This window comes from Anolis carolinensis, chromosome 2 (assembly GCF_035594765.1).
Source record: "Anolis carolinensis isolate JA03-04 chromosome 2, rAnoCar3.1.pri, whole genome shotgun sequence".
Taxonomy (NCBI): Eukaryota; Metazoa; Chordata; class Lepidosauria; order Squamata; family Dactyloidae; genus Anolis; species Anolis carolinensis.
Window position 1 is genome coordinate 25,285,882 of NC_085842.1, and position 16,238 is coordinate 25,302,119.

A 16,238-nucleotide genomic window follows, 5' to 3' on the forward strand; every position below is an offset into this window, starting at 1 on the left:
TAAATTACGGCTGAGAAATTGAATTGCCACTTTAGTCTTCATATTAATTTTTAAAAGCTTAAAGCAGGTTAAGGTCTAGTTTCCACACACACACGGACACACATATACATACATACTTTGACTTTTATATAGAGAGAGTATTTTTCAACTGGGTAGCTATATTTGCCTATTCCAGAACAGGCAAAAATCCTATAGATCCTGTCCTGATTGAATAATTTGGTACAGGCTCTTATAGAATGCCATCTGCTACTATGAATACATGGAGTAGCTAGTGTCATGGGATCAATAAATATACTCTGGGCTTATTAAATACGCTGAATAAGGAGAAGGTTCAACCCCTTGGACTGCTGCTTCAAAGTTCAGACTAAAATATGGAGTTGGTTCATCACACCACTGGCATCAAAGCAAACATGTTAAAGTCTGGATGTGTATTTGTTTGTTTACAGTCATTTACACATTGCTTTTCATTTTCTAAATCCCAAAGCATTTCACAATAGAATGGGTACAATAATACAGTGACTAAACCAACAGTAACATCCACTCATCCACATTGTGGAGAGTGGGAAAACAGAAAAAGTTGGCTCTGGAGGAAGGGCATTACAATCCACAAAAGTTCATACGGAAATAATCAGACACAAGGGCATCACAAGCTTCTGTCCTAGTTGTAAGAAAAGTTACTTCATATTGGAGGGAAGTCTTGTGGCCCTTTCACACAGCTACATAACCCAGAATATCAAGGCAGAAACTTCTACAATATTTGCTTTGAACTGGGTTATTTGAGTTCACACTTCCATATAATCCAGTTCAATGTGTGGAAGGGGCCTGGGAGGCCTTGGTCCTGGAGGCCAACACTCTGCAATATTTTTATCAATGACAGTAGGTGCAGCTACACTGTAGAATTAAATGCCATTTGACACCACTTCAACTGCCATTACTCAATGCTATGGAATCATAGGAACTGTGGTTTTGGTGAGGCCCCAGCACTCTTTGGCAGAGAAGGCTAAAGACCTGGTAAAACCATGTTTGTTTACACCTAGATGTTTGAAATGAATGCGATTCCTCTCAACCCAGCAGATAACTCAGAAACAGTGATGCAGACACAACCCCATTAAAGTCAAACATGCACTTAGCGTCATTTCCATTTTGCAAACACCCCCAAAGATCTGCCTACTTGCTGATGATGCGCTCGGTGCGGACGGAGCGATTCAGGATCCCCTGTCGGATTTTGCGATTGAGCTGCAGGGCGAACCACACCTCTGAGTTCTCCAAGGTCAGGTCCAGGGGCGTATCCCCTTCCTTGTTGCGCACCTCCGTGTCGGCACCCCGCGAGAGGAACAGGCTGCGGGAAGGCGGAAGAGAGTTATGACAAAGGCATATGGACATCCGCCCAAATCTCTCTCCCCTCCACGCATCTCAATAAGGAGGGAGCCCCGCTGGCTTACAGGACGCATTCATGGAAGCTCTCCCGGGCTGCGATGTGTAACGGTGTGTCTCCGTGAAAGTTGACCGCGTGGAGATCACACTGGGCGTTTAGCAGGACTTCGGCGATCTCAGCGCTTCCTGTGAAGGAGGCCCAGTGCAAGCAAATATTTTCTTCCTGTTTGGGAGGAGTGAAAAGAGTTAAAGTATAGGTGACCAATTGTAGCAGACTTTTCGCCAACGACTCAACACATTCAAAAAATCAAAACTCAAAGTGGAAATTATGACAGTCAACCCTCCACATTCACTAGGGTTAGGGACGCAGGACTCCATGAAAGCGAAAAACTGCAAGCTCTAGAATTATTGAGATTCTCTCTAGGATGATATGGCTTCTTCAGTACGATTCTACTGTTACTCTCTATTAGAAGTGAACTTTAGAGACTCTTAGACAAGTGGTTTCTCAGGGAACTCTGGGTCCATCAGTGCAATTCTATGATACAGTGGATCTAGGGATTTCTAGAGAAAACATTTTAATCAAATCCATCAATAACATTATGTAACAGGATTTTTGTTCCTGGGTTGTAAATGACATTTCCTAAATGGTTCTAACATTAAAATATGGAAAAAATTATTAAACTGCAAAAACATTGCTTTTGCAAGACATCCTAAAGCACATTTTGCTATAGTTTTTCAATGAAAATGTCATGGAGTCTCAATCAATTCAACATAGTTTGTGGCAGCCACAAAAATGAAGTTTCTGGAGTATAACAACTACTTTCAAAGTAAGTACTGCACAATTAAACAGAAATAGCACTTTCAAACCAGGAACGTATTTTTTTTTCAAATTTTGTTACATAGTTAACTGCCAAATACAAATATGGAGGATCAACTATATTAGCCGCATATCCATTTCCTGCAACTTCAGGTTTTTGGTTTTTTGGCCAAAAGAGGTGGCACCAAAGTCCATATACATTGTTCTATTTCTTACTTAAATTGGACTTAAAGTCAACCTTAAATAAACACCAAGAACTGGAAATCTCTGACACTTGAGTGTTTTAACTGGAGGCTAGCTGTTACCAACAGTGCTGTGGAATTTGAAGAGGCACGAATGGAGGGCAAAAGGGAGAAATGTGCCAAGAGGAATAAGGGGCATCATGCAAACCCTTTCCGTTATCACCTTCCATCTGAAAACCTATGTCCTCAGTGTGAAAGACCATAAGGATCCAGAATAGGTCTCTACAGTAAGTATGGACTCATTTCTAAGACTCTACCCCTGGAAGATAATCATACTTGGCCACGAGTGATAGCCTATGATGTATGATATATGATAATTATGGATAAAGGTAAAGGTTTTCCCCTGACGTTAAGTCCAGTCATGTTTGATTCTGGGGGTTGGTGCTCATCTCCATTTCTAAGCTGAAGAGCCAGTGTTGTCCGTAGACATCTCCAAGGTCATGTGGCCGGCATCGACTGCATGGAGCGCCAATGTTACCTTGCTGCCGAAGCGGTACCTATTGATCTACTCACATTTGCATGTTTTTGAACTGCTAGGTTGGCAGAAGCTGGAGCTAACAGCGGTCGCTCACGCCGCTACCGGGGTTTGAACCTGGGACCTTTCGGTCTGCAAGTTCAGCAGCTCAGTGCTTTAACACACTTCGCCACCGGGGCTCCTTATAATTATGGATACAGGACTGCAAATAAAGAATCTTTTTTACTTGAGAGAACACATTTCTATGAATGTTTAAATCTTTCATCATGACTTTATGGTTGATTTCCACTAGATGCTGACCACAGAATCACACTGGAGGACCTAGAGAGGTATTCTCTATAGAAATCCCTAGGCCAGGTATATCAAACTCATTTTCATCAAGGGCCACATCAGCCTTATAGTTGCCTTCAAAATGCCATTGAACCCATGGGCACGGAATTTGTGGAGAGAGAGACCCACCTATAATTTGTATTCATAGTGGTCAATACTCTTTATTTTTATCCAGTTTGGGTCCCCAGAGGTCAATGAATGACAACATATATGATTTTTGATTATCTACCATGTGAACCCAGGATAATGGGAATTACAACCCAATAGCACTTGTGGCTCTGAGGCTGGGGAAAGGTGAAAGGACATTTATTTTTTAAGTCAGGTATCATATCCAAATGCCAAGATTCAAACCCCGCTCTCCTGACTACACAGAAATAACTGCAGCCTTCCAGATGTTACTGTACCACAACCCTCTTCAGCTCTAGTCCTGAAGTCTAATGATGAGGAATGCAGGAGTTTTAGACCAGCATTGGAAGGGCCACATAAAATGGCATGGCGAGAGGCATGGACTTTGACACATGTGCTCTAGGTCCTGTAGCATAACAGAGTCACACTACAGGACGTTGAGATTCCTTGAGACACAATTTCAATCAAATCTATTAATAATCAAATCTGCAAAAGCCAGAGCCACAAATGCGGAGGGATGACTTAGAAAGCATGGTCTTTGGATGAAAGCTCCCATTCTGATGGGCGATTCTCCATCAAGCTCTTTTGTATCAAATCCGCAAGCCTGAAGATCACAAAACATAGCAACCAGGGAGTCCCAAACTCACATACATTGTCAGTCAGGGTGACGTCAGCTCCACGGGTGAGCAGCATGCGGATCACCTCAATGTGCTTATGCTCAGCGGCCCAGATGATGGGGGTCCAACCTCCACTGTCCTATAACATGTGGGGAGAAAGACCAATGTTATGTGTTGCTATGATAACACAAGAAGGGTGTAGTGGATGCAATTTGGTCTTCAGAAGCTAAGGCCTGGAAATAATGAGCCATAAGTGACACTTCCTCTCCTAACAAAAGTTCTTGAGGCAAACTTTGCCGATTTTAATGTATCCTGTCATTAATCCGATATTATTGCTGTTTTTTAAAATAAATGTACTGAGTGTTCAGCAGATAGTCTTTACTAGTTTTTTTAATCAATGAGTTTTTCCATATGTATTGTAATGCCTTCCTTCAGATGTCTATGCATTTAGAGGCTCCAATTTCTTTCCCCTTGCCTTTCTTGACCAACCTTTTCATCTTAGTAAATGGAAGACAATTTCAAGCAGCAGAAATTTCTGCTGCTAAGTTTGCATATTGGTATGATCTGTATAAGCTTTAAGCACTATACAAAATAAAATCTGCAGCAGATTTCTGCAGTGGCAAAGGGCTGGAGTAGCGGACCCTTTCAAATCTATTGTACTCCTAATTGTATGCCTTCATGAGTTAAGCACCACAAATCTGCAAGTGATGTACCAGGTTCTGGATTTCCCGAGTGTAGGTCTTCAGGATGTTTTGGACTTCAGCTCCTAAAATTCTTGACTGTTGGCTGAACCTCCTGGGGCTTTTGGGAGTTAGAAGCCCAAAACAATTGAAGGACCAACGTTTGTGAAACAGTGCTCTATAACACGCTCCAGGATCTCTTGCAATGTGCAAAAGATCGGATCATGGATTCTTGCCATTTTACAATTCTACCAAACAGAGAAAACCAAAAAGGACGGGAAAGGAAATAGCAGATAAGGACCAATGAGACTCCTTGTGGAGAGAAAAAGTGGGGTACAAATAAAAATAATAGTAATAATGATAATAATAATAATAACCCTTCCTCAAACCCTCATTTACCTGGGCATTGACATCCACCTGTCCTGTGGAGAGCAACAAACTGACCATTTCAACATTTCCATTTTTTGCAGCATGATGCAGGCAGGTAGAGCCATCGTCCTCCTTTGGAAGAATCATAGAAAGAGTAAAGTAAGAATGTGTGTGAAGCAACCACTTTATAATCACCTAAATCATCTTTGTTGTTCTCCATCTTTGCAATGGCACCCTTCACATGTAAAAGTATCCCTAACATCATTCGTTACGTTGGGTGCTCTCATAGTGTATGCCTATAATAAGGATTGTCTCCAACCATATCCATTGGGCACATCACAGAGAAATGTAAACTTAACTTAAATATGCTACAAGTATTACAGAGCAGGGCTCTTCTTCCTTAACACTAGCAAGGCGTACAAATCTGCCATAAAACAATTCTAATTTCACAACTGCTTAAACATACCTAAATAGCTTTTTTAAAGGTCTGGTGTGACGTTACCTCACCCCCAGCCCCATCCTTGGAAACATCCCTCCATAAGGAGAGGAGCCTCTTTAATTCCTAACCTTGGTGTAAACACAGCCACCCCTTTTGATCAAGTATTTTGCCAACTCCACATGGTTGTTTGCAACAGCCTCCATCAGGGGTGTCCGCCGTAATTTGTCCAGCGTGTTTATATTGGCGCCAGCCTGCAGTAAAATAAAAAGAGAAGAGTTAAATAGACTCGCTACAAACTCAATTCCCTAAGTTCAAGACTATAGGTTCAGTCAACCTCCAAAATCTCTCATCCCTCACACAGATGTAACAGGAAACCTCTGAGTCTACGTGAAATAAGCTATAAATCATATATTTTAAAAGATATGTGTGAAAGGTTTTCATGAGATATGTTGTATTCCCATACATTTTGTTATTTCAATTTATGTTTGTGTCCATATAAGGGGACATATAAGGGGTTGGTTTAACCTCTGGCTCGCAAGTAATCTTGAATTACCATGTTGTGAAATAACGCATGTATAAAAAGTGTGCCACCAACATGAAATGTCTAGAAAGTTCTGGGTAAAGACAAAGTCTGCATAGAAAAGGGGAGATCTGAGAAGAGACTTAAAACATGAAGTTTTACAACACAGGTGTGTTGGGAGGAAGTATCAGGTTTGAAGGAAGGCATGTAAAATTCTATTGAAAAAGCAAGATGACACAAAGATAAAGGGTGATACGAGTTGGACATTAAAGTAAAAGTCAGAAAATAACAATGGTTGGCTATTGAATGTATGTAAAAGATGACTCTTGTCTTATCTACAATAGGCTAAAATCCCAATTCCATCCAGAAGCTGAACTGGACATACAGACTACATCCAAGGACTTCCAGTTTGTAATGTGAATAAGTGAAGTTAAGGAATTGTCCACAATTTTGGAGAGATCTGAGAGCATCCCTGCCCTCCAGTGAGTGTAAATGGGTGGAATGGGTGTAATCCAAATCAGTTCACTGCCCACAGGGTCTGGCACCATAATCCATTTTTCCCTGCACTCCATAGGGCATGGAAAACAGAGGACACATTGAACTTGTGTTGCCATGTCAGATAGCCAGGAGGTGTGCTGGGGCTCCATGGTGGTTCAGAAGCAGTGATGGGGACATCCGAGGTAAAGTGACAATCTGGCAGGGCTTTTATGACAGTCAATTACAGATTGAGCATCTCTTGTTGTCCACATAGGTGTCTGAAACAGTGGCATCTTTACTTTCTGATGGTTCGGTACACACAAACTTTGTTTCATGCACAAAATTATTACAATTATTGTATGAAATTCAACATAAATACATTTTATACTTAGACGTGGGCACCATCGCCAAGACATCTCATGAAGTATTTGCAAATATTCTAAAATCCAAAAAATATCCAACATTCAAAAAAGTCTGGTGCCAACTGCAACCTCATAGCTCTGCATGTTGCAAATACAAATATCCATTTGAGTAACTGTACGCAACAGCTAAAACAAGACACTGGGAGCATATCAAGGCCAACCAGCAATTACACCTATTCCACAATAGTGGGGATAAAAAAGATCTTGCCATTTCAGAAATCAGAAGTCATCACAACCCAGAAATCATTGGGGAATCTACTCTGAATCCTATTCTATGTTGTGCTTCTACTGTGGGCAGCAGTGAAAGAAAAGAGTAAAATGTTTTGTGTTGATTGGATGGTGAGCAGTGGAGCCCTTCCCTCTGCTACACAATTCTGACCCACCTGTAGCAAAACATGGCAGATTTCCAAAAAGCCCTTCTGTGCTGCCGCATGAAGTGGAAAACGCTTGCTCTGCTGTTCAGTCTGGAAATTGGGATCCAAACTATCCACCGGAAAGGAAGGGCAGATGTCTGGGGATTGGGAGAGAAACAGAGGTTTGCAAAACAGGATATGAAAGAAACAATGCCACCTTTCTCCCAGAATGGCATCCAAGGTGGCTTCCAGAACAATTAAAAATAATAATAATAATATAATAATAATAACTTTATTTTTATACCCCGCCCTATCTCGGGGCGGCTTATATGGGGCCTGGCCCGATAAAACAAACAAATAACAGTAACAAAACAATAAAACAATTATCCCAGTAAAAAACATCAACATCAATAAAAACAATCATTAAGATCAACAAGCAGGATACAGTATTAAAAAGTCACAACAACAACAACAACAACAACAACAACTTTATTTGTATTAGGCCCTATCCATCTGTTTGTCTATCGGTTTATCCAGCCATAAATCCATCTCAATGCAGTCCCCTAGCCTTCCACAGTTTCTCATTTTATAAAACAATCTTCCCTTAGCTAATCCTCTTTAGCTGTCTTGTGCTACAGCTATCCCACAAACACCTCTTTAGCTATTAAAGAGTAATACTGAAACTGGTCCATCCCTTGCAACATGGTGCCCTTTAAAAGCAACTTACACAACATTAGCACCACTTTCTGGAGCTCCCCTTGCTTAACCGATAAATAGAGCTGGCGAGGATGGAATCGAAGCTTCTTGCGCCTGTTCGGAAGAGAAAAGGAGAGAATCATAAGAGAGATAATTTTTTTCCTTCCGGCCAAGTAAAAACAAATTTGGGAAATTATGCAAAGTATGGAAAGCAAAACACAAATTGGGAAAAGATGTTTCAGATGCACTGGGGAAAACGGCAGTGTCACATTTATTCAGATGCACTGGTTAAAAAAAATGGTTTATTGTTAAGCCCAACAAAGGTTGAGCATCCCTTATCCGGAAATCCAAAATATAAGTTAAGTATCCTTGATCTGAAATGCTTTTGTAATACATGGTGGGAATTGTCTGTCATTACTTACCGCTCAGACTCCTGTACTACCAAGGCACGCTCCAGTTGTTCCCTCCCAGGCCCCGGAGGCAAACCCTGTGCCGAGAGCACAGATCCATTTGGCAGGGTCAAGCGTGGACCTGCACTATCAATTCCTGGGCCACCAAGACCTGGTGTATCATCCGGAGGATGCTCAACGCTAGAACCTCCCCGCATTCGGGCGCTAAAGAAAGAAAATACAGGGCTATAAAATACCGTCAAGCTTGTCAGAAGCTTTGACTCCCAAATACCATCAGAGTGTTAATCAACAGTCCAAAATAAACCCAATAAATAGACCGGGCATGGGCAAACTCCGTCCCTCCAAGTGTTTTGGACATCAACTTCCACAACTCCCACAATTGTGGGAGTTGAAGTCCAAAACACTTGGAGGGCCAAAGTTTGCCCAGACCTGCGACAGACAAACAGAAATGCAAATATTAGCAGGATAACACAACAGAGAAGACGAATTCTCATTTGGTAAGCCGAATACCAAAGTGTCCAGAGCATAATGTGGAATTGGAATCTGTAAGCCAAGGCCCACAGTAGGTCCAGGTTTTAGGAACAAAAAATAGCAAGAGTCTGAGGTTGTAGCTTCTAGAACACACGCTGCAGCCAAGAACAAGGTGCCACTCTAGAGCTCTTTCCAAATCCACAGGTGTTATATGTTGCTGGCTCTCTTTGCAGCTAATCTCAAGCACCTGCAGAACTAAGACCTCTCTGTTCACAGATCCATGAAAGCTGGAACAGTTAACTCTTCCTCAGCCTGCTCAGAGGAACTCGCTAGCACTTGCTGTACTTCAAACCTTGGCTGAGGATGCTGCTGGGCTCCAACCAAACTGCTGTGCCTTCCACCAGAATCTCCTCTTCCTCGCTTTCAAAGCTATCCACAACAAAATTCCAACTATCATGGGCTTAACTAGCAAACTGGAGATTCAACAAACCCTTTATACAAGATGAAAACCTTTCATTTTCATACACACACACACATAACACAATTGTATGTTATTTTAAGGCATTGAATTGTTGCCAATATGTGAGGCTGCTCTGAGTCCCCCTCAGGATTGAGACAAATATGGTGTGTGTGTGTGTGTATGTAAGTCCGCCTTGAGTCCCTTTTGGGGTAGAGAAAGGCAGGATATAAATAGTATGTGTGTGTATGTATGTATGTATGTATGTACGCATGTATTGTTTTTTAAAAAATTCTAAATAAAAATCCTTTTCATTTCTACTACTTATACATATCATGAAGATTGATTTGGTTCTTTGTATTCCCTTTTAAAAATATATGATTTATAAGTTAACAACAAATATTTCCAACGGACCCCCGGTGGCGTAGTGGATTAAAGCCTTGTGACTTGAAGGCTGGGTTGGTGATCTGAAAGCTGCCAAGTTCGAATCCCACCCAGGGAGAGCGCGGATGAGCTCCCTCTATCAGCTCCAGCTCCATGCAGGGACATGAGAGAAGCCTCCCACAAGGATGGTAAAACATCTGGGTATCCCCTGGGCAATATCCTTGCAGACAGCCAATTCTCTCACACCAGAAGCGACTTGCAGTTTCTCAAGTCGCTCCTGACATAAAAAAAAACACACGTATTTCCAATATTTTTGTCATTTTTCATTACATTTGCGCGACACACCTACATACTGCAGCTGGCACACTAACATGTTGCAACACAGAGTTTGGAAAGTTCAGTACTAAAGAGATAATTGATCTGTTCAACATAAAAATGGAAGGCAGATAAAGTACAGATAAAGAAATAAGCAGCACTTTTTGACTAATTTATTTCAGCATCAGTTATCACAGTCAAAGCCCATGCTAAAATTGAAAAATGGCTATAAAGGCACTGCTTGATTCCTCAATTTTGTTTTTGTCCTTTCATTTTTCTACACTAGAAATTAGGAATAAAAATGATATATTTGCATTTCCTTCTCAGAGTCCTGCATCCAAGCCTGGCACTATGCCCTTACCTGGGCTGTGTAGTGTCAGCACGGCCTGTACCCTCGGAGATGACCTGGCCGTGCGATGGTGGGATGGGGACCGGGGTGGAGGTGTCTGCCTTGGCTATTGTGATCTCCTGGGCCTCGGAAGCATCTTCTCCGCAGTGCGGACAGAAAATCATGCCATTCAGCTGGGAAACGCAGGCCTTGTGGAAGCGATGAGCTACGCGGAAATCAGGGTGGCACTCCAAGAAAGTACCCTAAAGGGTGAAAGAAGGGAGGGGAAAGTTGCCAAAGGACTCTGAGTGAACAGGGCTGTAACCTCACAGTCTGATCTTTCTCTGGTTCCCTGGAACAATATCCTTTCTCTGAGATATATCAGAAGTTCTGGCAATGGCTCCTTTGGCTCCAGTCTACCAATATCCCCACCCTTCCCAACACAGCCCTCCTTTTTGTTATTTTCTCACCGCAGTGCAGAAATAGCCACATCCGGGACAGCAGTGATGTTTCACCATCCTGGCCCGGTGGGACTCACACAGCACCATCAGGGGAACTCGGCTGGAGGGGCGCATCGTCTCCCGCTTCAAGATGCTACTGCTGCAGCCGTTGAGCTAGGGACATAAAAAACAATGCAATTACTTATAGTATTATCATTATTATAAATAATAATAATAATAATAATAAACTTTATTTATATTCTGCTCTATCTCCCGAGGGGACTCAGTACATATATGGCAAACATTCAATGCCGTTATACAACTGACAACAATGACAGACAATACATAAACAGAGGCAAGGCTTCCCCCTTTTTTCATCTCTGGCATCTGGAGGTTGTGCTCCACTAATCCATGGGGAGGTGCTGTTGTTCCGTTTCTCCACGCTGAGGAACCTGTTGTCCATGGACACCTTCCTGATCGAATTGCCGGCATCTCTTCAGGGGCGCTTATTTACCTCCCCAACAAAGCTGTACCTATTTATCTACTCACATTGCTGTTTTCAAACTGCTAGGTAAGAAGCTAAGGATGATGGCAGGAGCTCACCTTGACCACAGTTTGAACTGCCAACCTTCTGGTTGGCAAGATCTTCTGTAGCTGGCAGTTTAACCCGCTGTGCCAATAATTATTATGTTTATTCTGTTTATTTATATTCTGCCTTATCTCTCCCTAAGGAGACTCAAAACACCTATTATTCATTTATTTATCATGAAGCAATCCCTCCACATCTGCAGGAATTAGGGGAATAGGGTCCAATGAAAGTGAGAAACAGTAAACAAACATTTATAAAAAATATAAATGCTATTTTTAAAACACCTTTCTAGGCATTTGTAGGTCCTCTATGCAATTCTATGGTTCGTTTCTGTTGGAAATGGACCATACAATCACACTGGAAGGCCTACACATGCCTGGAGCGGACATGTTTTTCAGTTGTGTGTAGCAGAACAGTAGAGGTGGTGGTAAATACAGCAATCCAAAAATAATTAAATCTATAAATGCTTAAAAAACTAATGTGGGCAGATGACTGTATATTAGGATGAGCAAACCTCCCCCCCCCCCAGGTATTTTGGACGTCAACTCCCACAAATCCTACCAGCCAGTAGGCTGTTAGAAATTGTGGGAATTGAAGTCCAAAACATATGGAGGGCTGGTGTTTGCTCACACCTGCAGTAAATTCTGCTTTTGCAAACCAAAACTGTGATTTCAGAATGGCCCAAAACATTATTATAAATCAAAATGTAGTGAAAAACACCATAAATATAATACAGGCTGATCATCACTTATCCAGACTTACAAAATACGTCAAAATTGTCTACATGGATGGCTGAGACAGTTTCTGATGGTTCAGATTCTGATTCATACACAAAATTATTAGAAAAATTGTGTATAAAATTATATCCAGCTATGTAAATAAGGGGAGCCCCCAATGGCACAGCAGGTTTAACCCCTGAGCTGCTGAACTTGCTGACCGAAAGGTCAATGGTTCGAATCCGGGAAGAGGGGTGAGCTCCCGCTGTTAGCCCCAGCTTCTGCCAACCTAGCAGTTTGAAAACATGCAAATGTGAGTAGATCAATAGGTACAGCTCCAGCGGGAAGATAACGGCGCTCCATGAAGTCATGCCGGCCACATGACCTTGGAGGTGTCTATGGACAATGCTGGCTCTTCGGCTTAGAAATGGAGATGAGCACCATCCCCCAGAGTCGGACATGACTAGGCTTAATGTCAGGGGAAAACCTTTGCCTTCCAAATCACAGAAACTCTCACCTCTCCGTCGGCACTTTCGGTCGCCATGCACTGATTCCCAGCCTGCTGGCTGAGGCGCTCAATCGTTGGGGCTTCCATGCGGCAAGAGCAAAGGGGCAGCTCCTCAAACCGTTCTGTCTCCAAAGAACTCGTCTCATTAGACACTCCTATGGGAGACATGAAAGGGAAAAATAGGAGCTTGGAAAGTGACTGCTATGAACAAGAACTCCAACCTCAAGTTTTGTCATGGAACTGTAAAGCTAGACAATAAAGTCTCAAGAGTCTTAAACCAGCACCTACTTTCCTCAATGCTGCACCATTCTGTGGTCTAAACAAGTTATCTTCAATAATCTGCTACGTCAGTGTAAAGAAGTGTGCTTTTATTTTGATTTATAGATGTCATGTTTAATTTCGTTTTAAAAGTCATGTTTAATTATGTTTAAAAGGGTAAGTATTAGTTACCAGTGCGTGGGGAATGGTAGCCAGCTCAGCATTCTGAAGCAGGTTGCCATAGTAACGAGGGCGGAGCCAACAGCCGTTTGGAGGAAAAGGAGGGAATGTTTTAAAAAACAGTTTAGTCTGTGATTTGAGTCACAGGGAAGGCACTGGTTCCAAATTAGGGAAACCAGGGAAGCTCAGATCTCTAGTTGTGTCAAATTAAGCAAGTTAAGTGACTTGTTTAGGTTTATTCGTAGAGTCTGAGTGGTAAGGGGAAGCAATCCCAGTTAGATCCAAAGTGATCAGTTGATAGCTTTGGTTGTAAGAGGAGGAAAAGGTTTAGACTGCTCAAGGAAAGGAGAAAGTATTTTGAAAGTGGATTCATCATAAGTTATATTTGCAACTAATTAAGAAAGTGTAACCACTAAGCTCTGTGCCTGATATAAACTTATTATTATTCTTTCAACATCCAAGCCTCTGTCACACATATTCTAAACGAAGTAACGCTACCATCTAAAGTGAATAAGAATAGAAAGAAAAAAATTCTCCTCTGCCTGAGATCTCCACAATTGGTGGCAGCGGTGGGATAAAAAGATTCCCCCTGTCCCACATCTCCACAGTCAGCAACACTACAGGCATTTGAATGGTGGAGATGTACTACTTAATGACTACCAGATATTGACAAGCTGGAATGTCTACACAGGAAAGTGATCAAAAGGATTTTTTTTTCATGTCAGGAGAAACTTGTGAAACTGCAAATCACTTCTGGTGTGAGAGAACTGGCCGTCTGCAAGGACGTTGCCCAGGGGACGTCCGGATGTTTTGATGTTTTACCATCCTTGTAGGAGGCTTCTCTCATGTCCCCACATGGGGAGCTGGAGCTGACAGAGGAAGCTCACCCACTCTCCCCGGGTTCAAACCGGCAACCTTCAGGTCAGCAGACCTGCCGGCACAAGGGTTTAATCCACTGCACCACCGAGGGCTCCATCAAAAGAAAAGAAGCTCTGGAATATGCTGCCTGTTGGGATAATGGAGTCTCCTTCAATGCAGGTTTTTAAGCAGAGGCTGGATGGCCATCTGCCAAGAGTGCTTTGATTGTGTATTCCTACAGGGTAGAGGGTGGTTAGACTGGGTCTCTTCCAACTCTATGTTTCTATACCCTTCCCACGACCAAAATTGCAGTAACATACCATAAATATCAGTGAAGGGGAAAAGTGTTGAGATGGCTTTGACAGGAGCTTACACAAACTCTCATTACACAAACTCTCAAGATTTTTTTCTCTCATTTGGGTCTTATGTCACATTTTGGTCAATCCAAGTCATTTTAGAACTAGGATGTATTTTTTTCGTTATATGAATTGATACAGAAAGTGATCATCTGGTCGATTCCTTTTAAAAAATGATTTCCTTGTGCCAAACCATCACATGGGAAATGCATAAATCTATACGCAAGCAGAGTCCCTGCCTCCTTCCCCAGTCCCTTTTCTCTCATCAAAGCTTCCCAAGGTTAAAACAGCCACCTTCCTGACATCTTTTAAAAAGCAGTTAAAGACCTTCCTGTTCATGCAAACTTTTAATGAAGATACTTAATCTGGAATGACAAGGCTAACTTTCAGTGAGTCTGCTAAGTTTTCCATCTTTACTGAATTTCCCGCAACAGCTGTATTTGTTAAATGTTTTTAAATATGTTTATTTATACCTTATTGTAAACTTTGTTTTATTGGTTACTATTATATGTATGGTTGACTTGTATTGCTTTAAAAAATGTTATGAGCCACTTTGGGTCCCATTTAAGGAGAAAAGCAGGATACAAATAAAGGATTATTGTTGTTATTATTTGAAACACAGCAAGATTAGTACACAGCAAATAAGATTACGATGCTGGCTGTTGTATTGGATCATGTGTTAGACTCTTCCCAAGTATCTAGGATTATGTGATGTATTGGTGAATAATGCGTGCAGATCCAAGTAGGGTGGCCTTTTGCAGCTGTACAATGGTAATTTTGTTAGCGCGGATGGTTTTCAAGTACTGGCCATGGTCTTTAGGCACTGTACCTAGTGTGCCAATCACCACTGGAACCATCTTTACTGGCTTGTGCCAGAGTCCTTGCATAATAATAATAATTGCCATTGTCATTATATTTATTATTATTATTATTATTATTATTATTATTATTATTATTATTATTATTATTGTTGTGAAGACATCTGCCAGTGGATGCCATTTGCTACTCTGCTGCTGAGTATGCATGCCCAGTGTGGAACACATCTCACCACGTTAAAACAGTGGATGTGGTTCTTAATGAGACATGTTGCATTATCACAGGATGTCTACACCCCACACCACTGGAGGAATTATACTGTTTAGCAGATATTGCACCACCTGACATAGCAGCCAGCAATGAAAGGACCAAGGCATTGGCATCTCCAGATCATTCCCTGTTTGGATATCAGCCAGCATGCCAACATTTTAAATCAAGAAATAGCTTCCTAAGATCTACAGAGATGCTCGCAGGAACACCTTAGCAAGCAAAAGTCCAAAAGTGGCAGGTAAAAACCCGGAACTTCAATCAGTGGCTGAGGCCGGATGAGAAATTCCCTCCTGGGCACACAGAAGACAGGGCAACCTGGAAGGCACTGAACAGACTGCGCTCAGGGACCATGAAATGAAGAGCCAACCTTAAGAAATGGGCTACAAAGTGGAGTCCACAAGATGTGAGTGTGGAGAAGAGCTAAACACAGACCAGTTCCTACAATGCGGTCTGAGCCCTGCCACATGCACAATGGAGGACCTTCTCACAGCGACACCAGAGGCACTTGAGGTGGCCAGCTTCTGGTCAAAGGAAATTTGGCATAATGACGTTTTTAACTTTTTTGTGGTTTTTATACATTATAACTGTATTCTCAATTTGCTTCTGGCACAATACATAAATCCTGATTTCATAGTTTGTCCAGTAGTAAAACCAGCTCTTTAAAATCAAGGGAAAGTCATACAAAGCTTTACCCAGCATGAAATTGAGCTTAGTTTCTGCCACAGGCATGCACAACACCATTTGCTCAATGCCATCCTCCTGCAGCTGTCCTTGAACGACAACCCACCACACTTTCCATTGACATTAACAGGGAGAAAAGCTGGAGTACAAACCGGCATGGTTGGGGGACAAGGCCCCTTCGTTGGGCAGCTCCAAGCAGCCAAGAGGCACCTCGGTATATTCGCTCTGAATGGCCGAAGGGCCACCATTCAACCCTAGAAAGAA

General features: G+C 42.0%; 1 protein-coding gene across 1 annotated transcript in view; it reads right to left on the reverse strand.

Annotated features, from left to right (window-relative positions):
- The window catches only part of ehmt2 (euchromatic histone lysine methyltransferase 2), a 46,017-nt gene that overhangs the window by 12,817 nt on the left and 16,962 nt on the right, over positions 1-16,238 (reverse strand). The window contains exons 10-21 of the mRNA XM_062973581.1: positions 16,127-16,228; positions 12,565-12,710; positions 10,773-10,916; positions 10,336-10,565; positions 8,360-8,551; positions 7,969-8,051; positions 7,272-7,399; positions 5,598-5,720; positions 5,061-5,162; positions 4,016-4,120; positions 1,443-1,597; positions 1,172-1,339 (exon numbers count right to left, since the gene is read on the reverse strand). Of these exons, the coding sequence (XP_062829651.1) occupies positions 1,172-1,339; positions 1,443-1,597; positions 4,016-4,120; positions 5,061-5,162; positions 5,598-5,720; positions 7,272-7,399; positions 7,969-8,051; positions 8,360-8,551; positions 10,336-10,565; positions 10,773-10,916; positions 12,565-12,710; positions 16,127-16,228 (1,678 nt within the window). The remainder of the gene's footprint in view (positions 1-1,171; positions 1,340-1,442; positions 1,598-4,015; positions 4,121-5,060; positions 5,163-5,597; positions 5,721-7,271; positions 7,400-7,968; positions 8,052-8,359; positions 8,552-10,335; positions 10,566-10,772; positions 10,917-12,564; positions 12,711-16,126; positions 16,229-16,238) is intronic.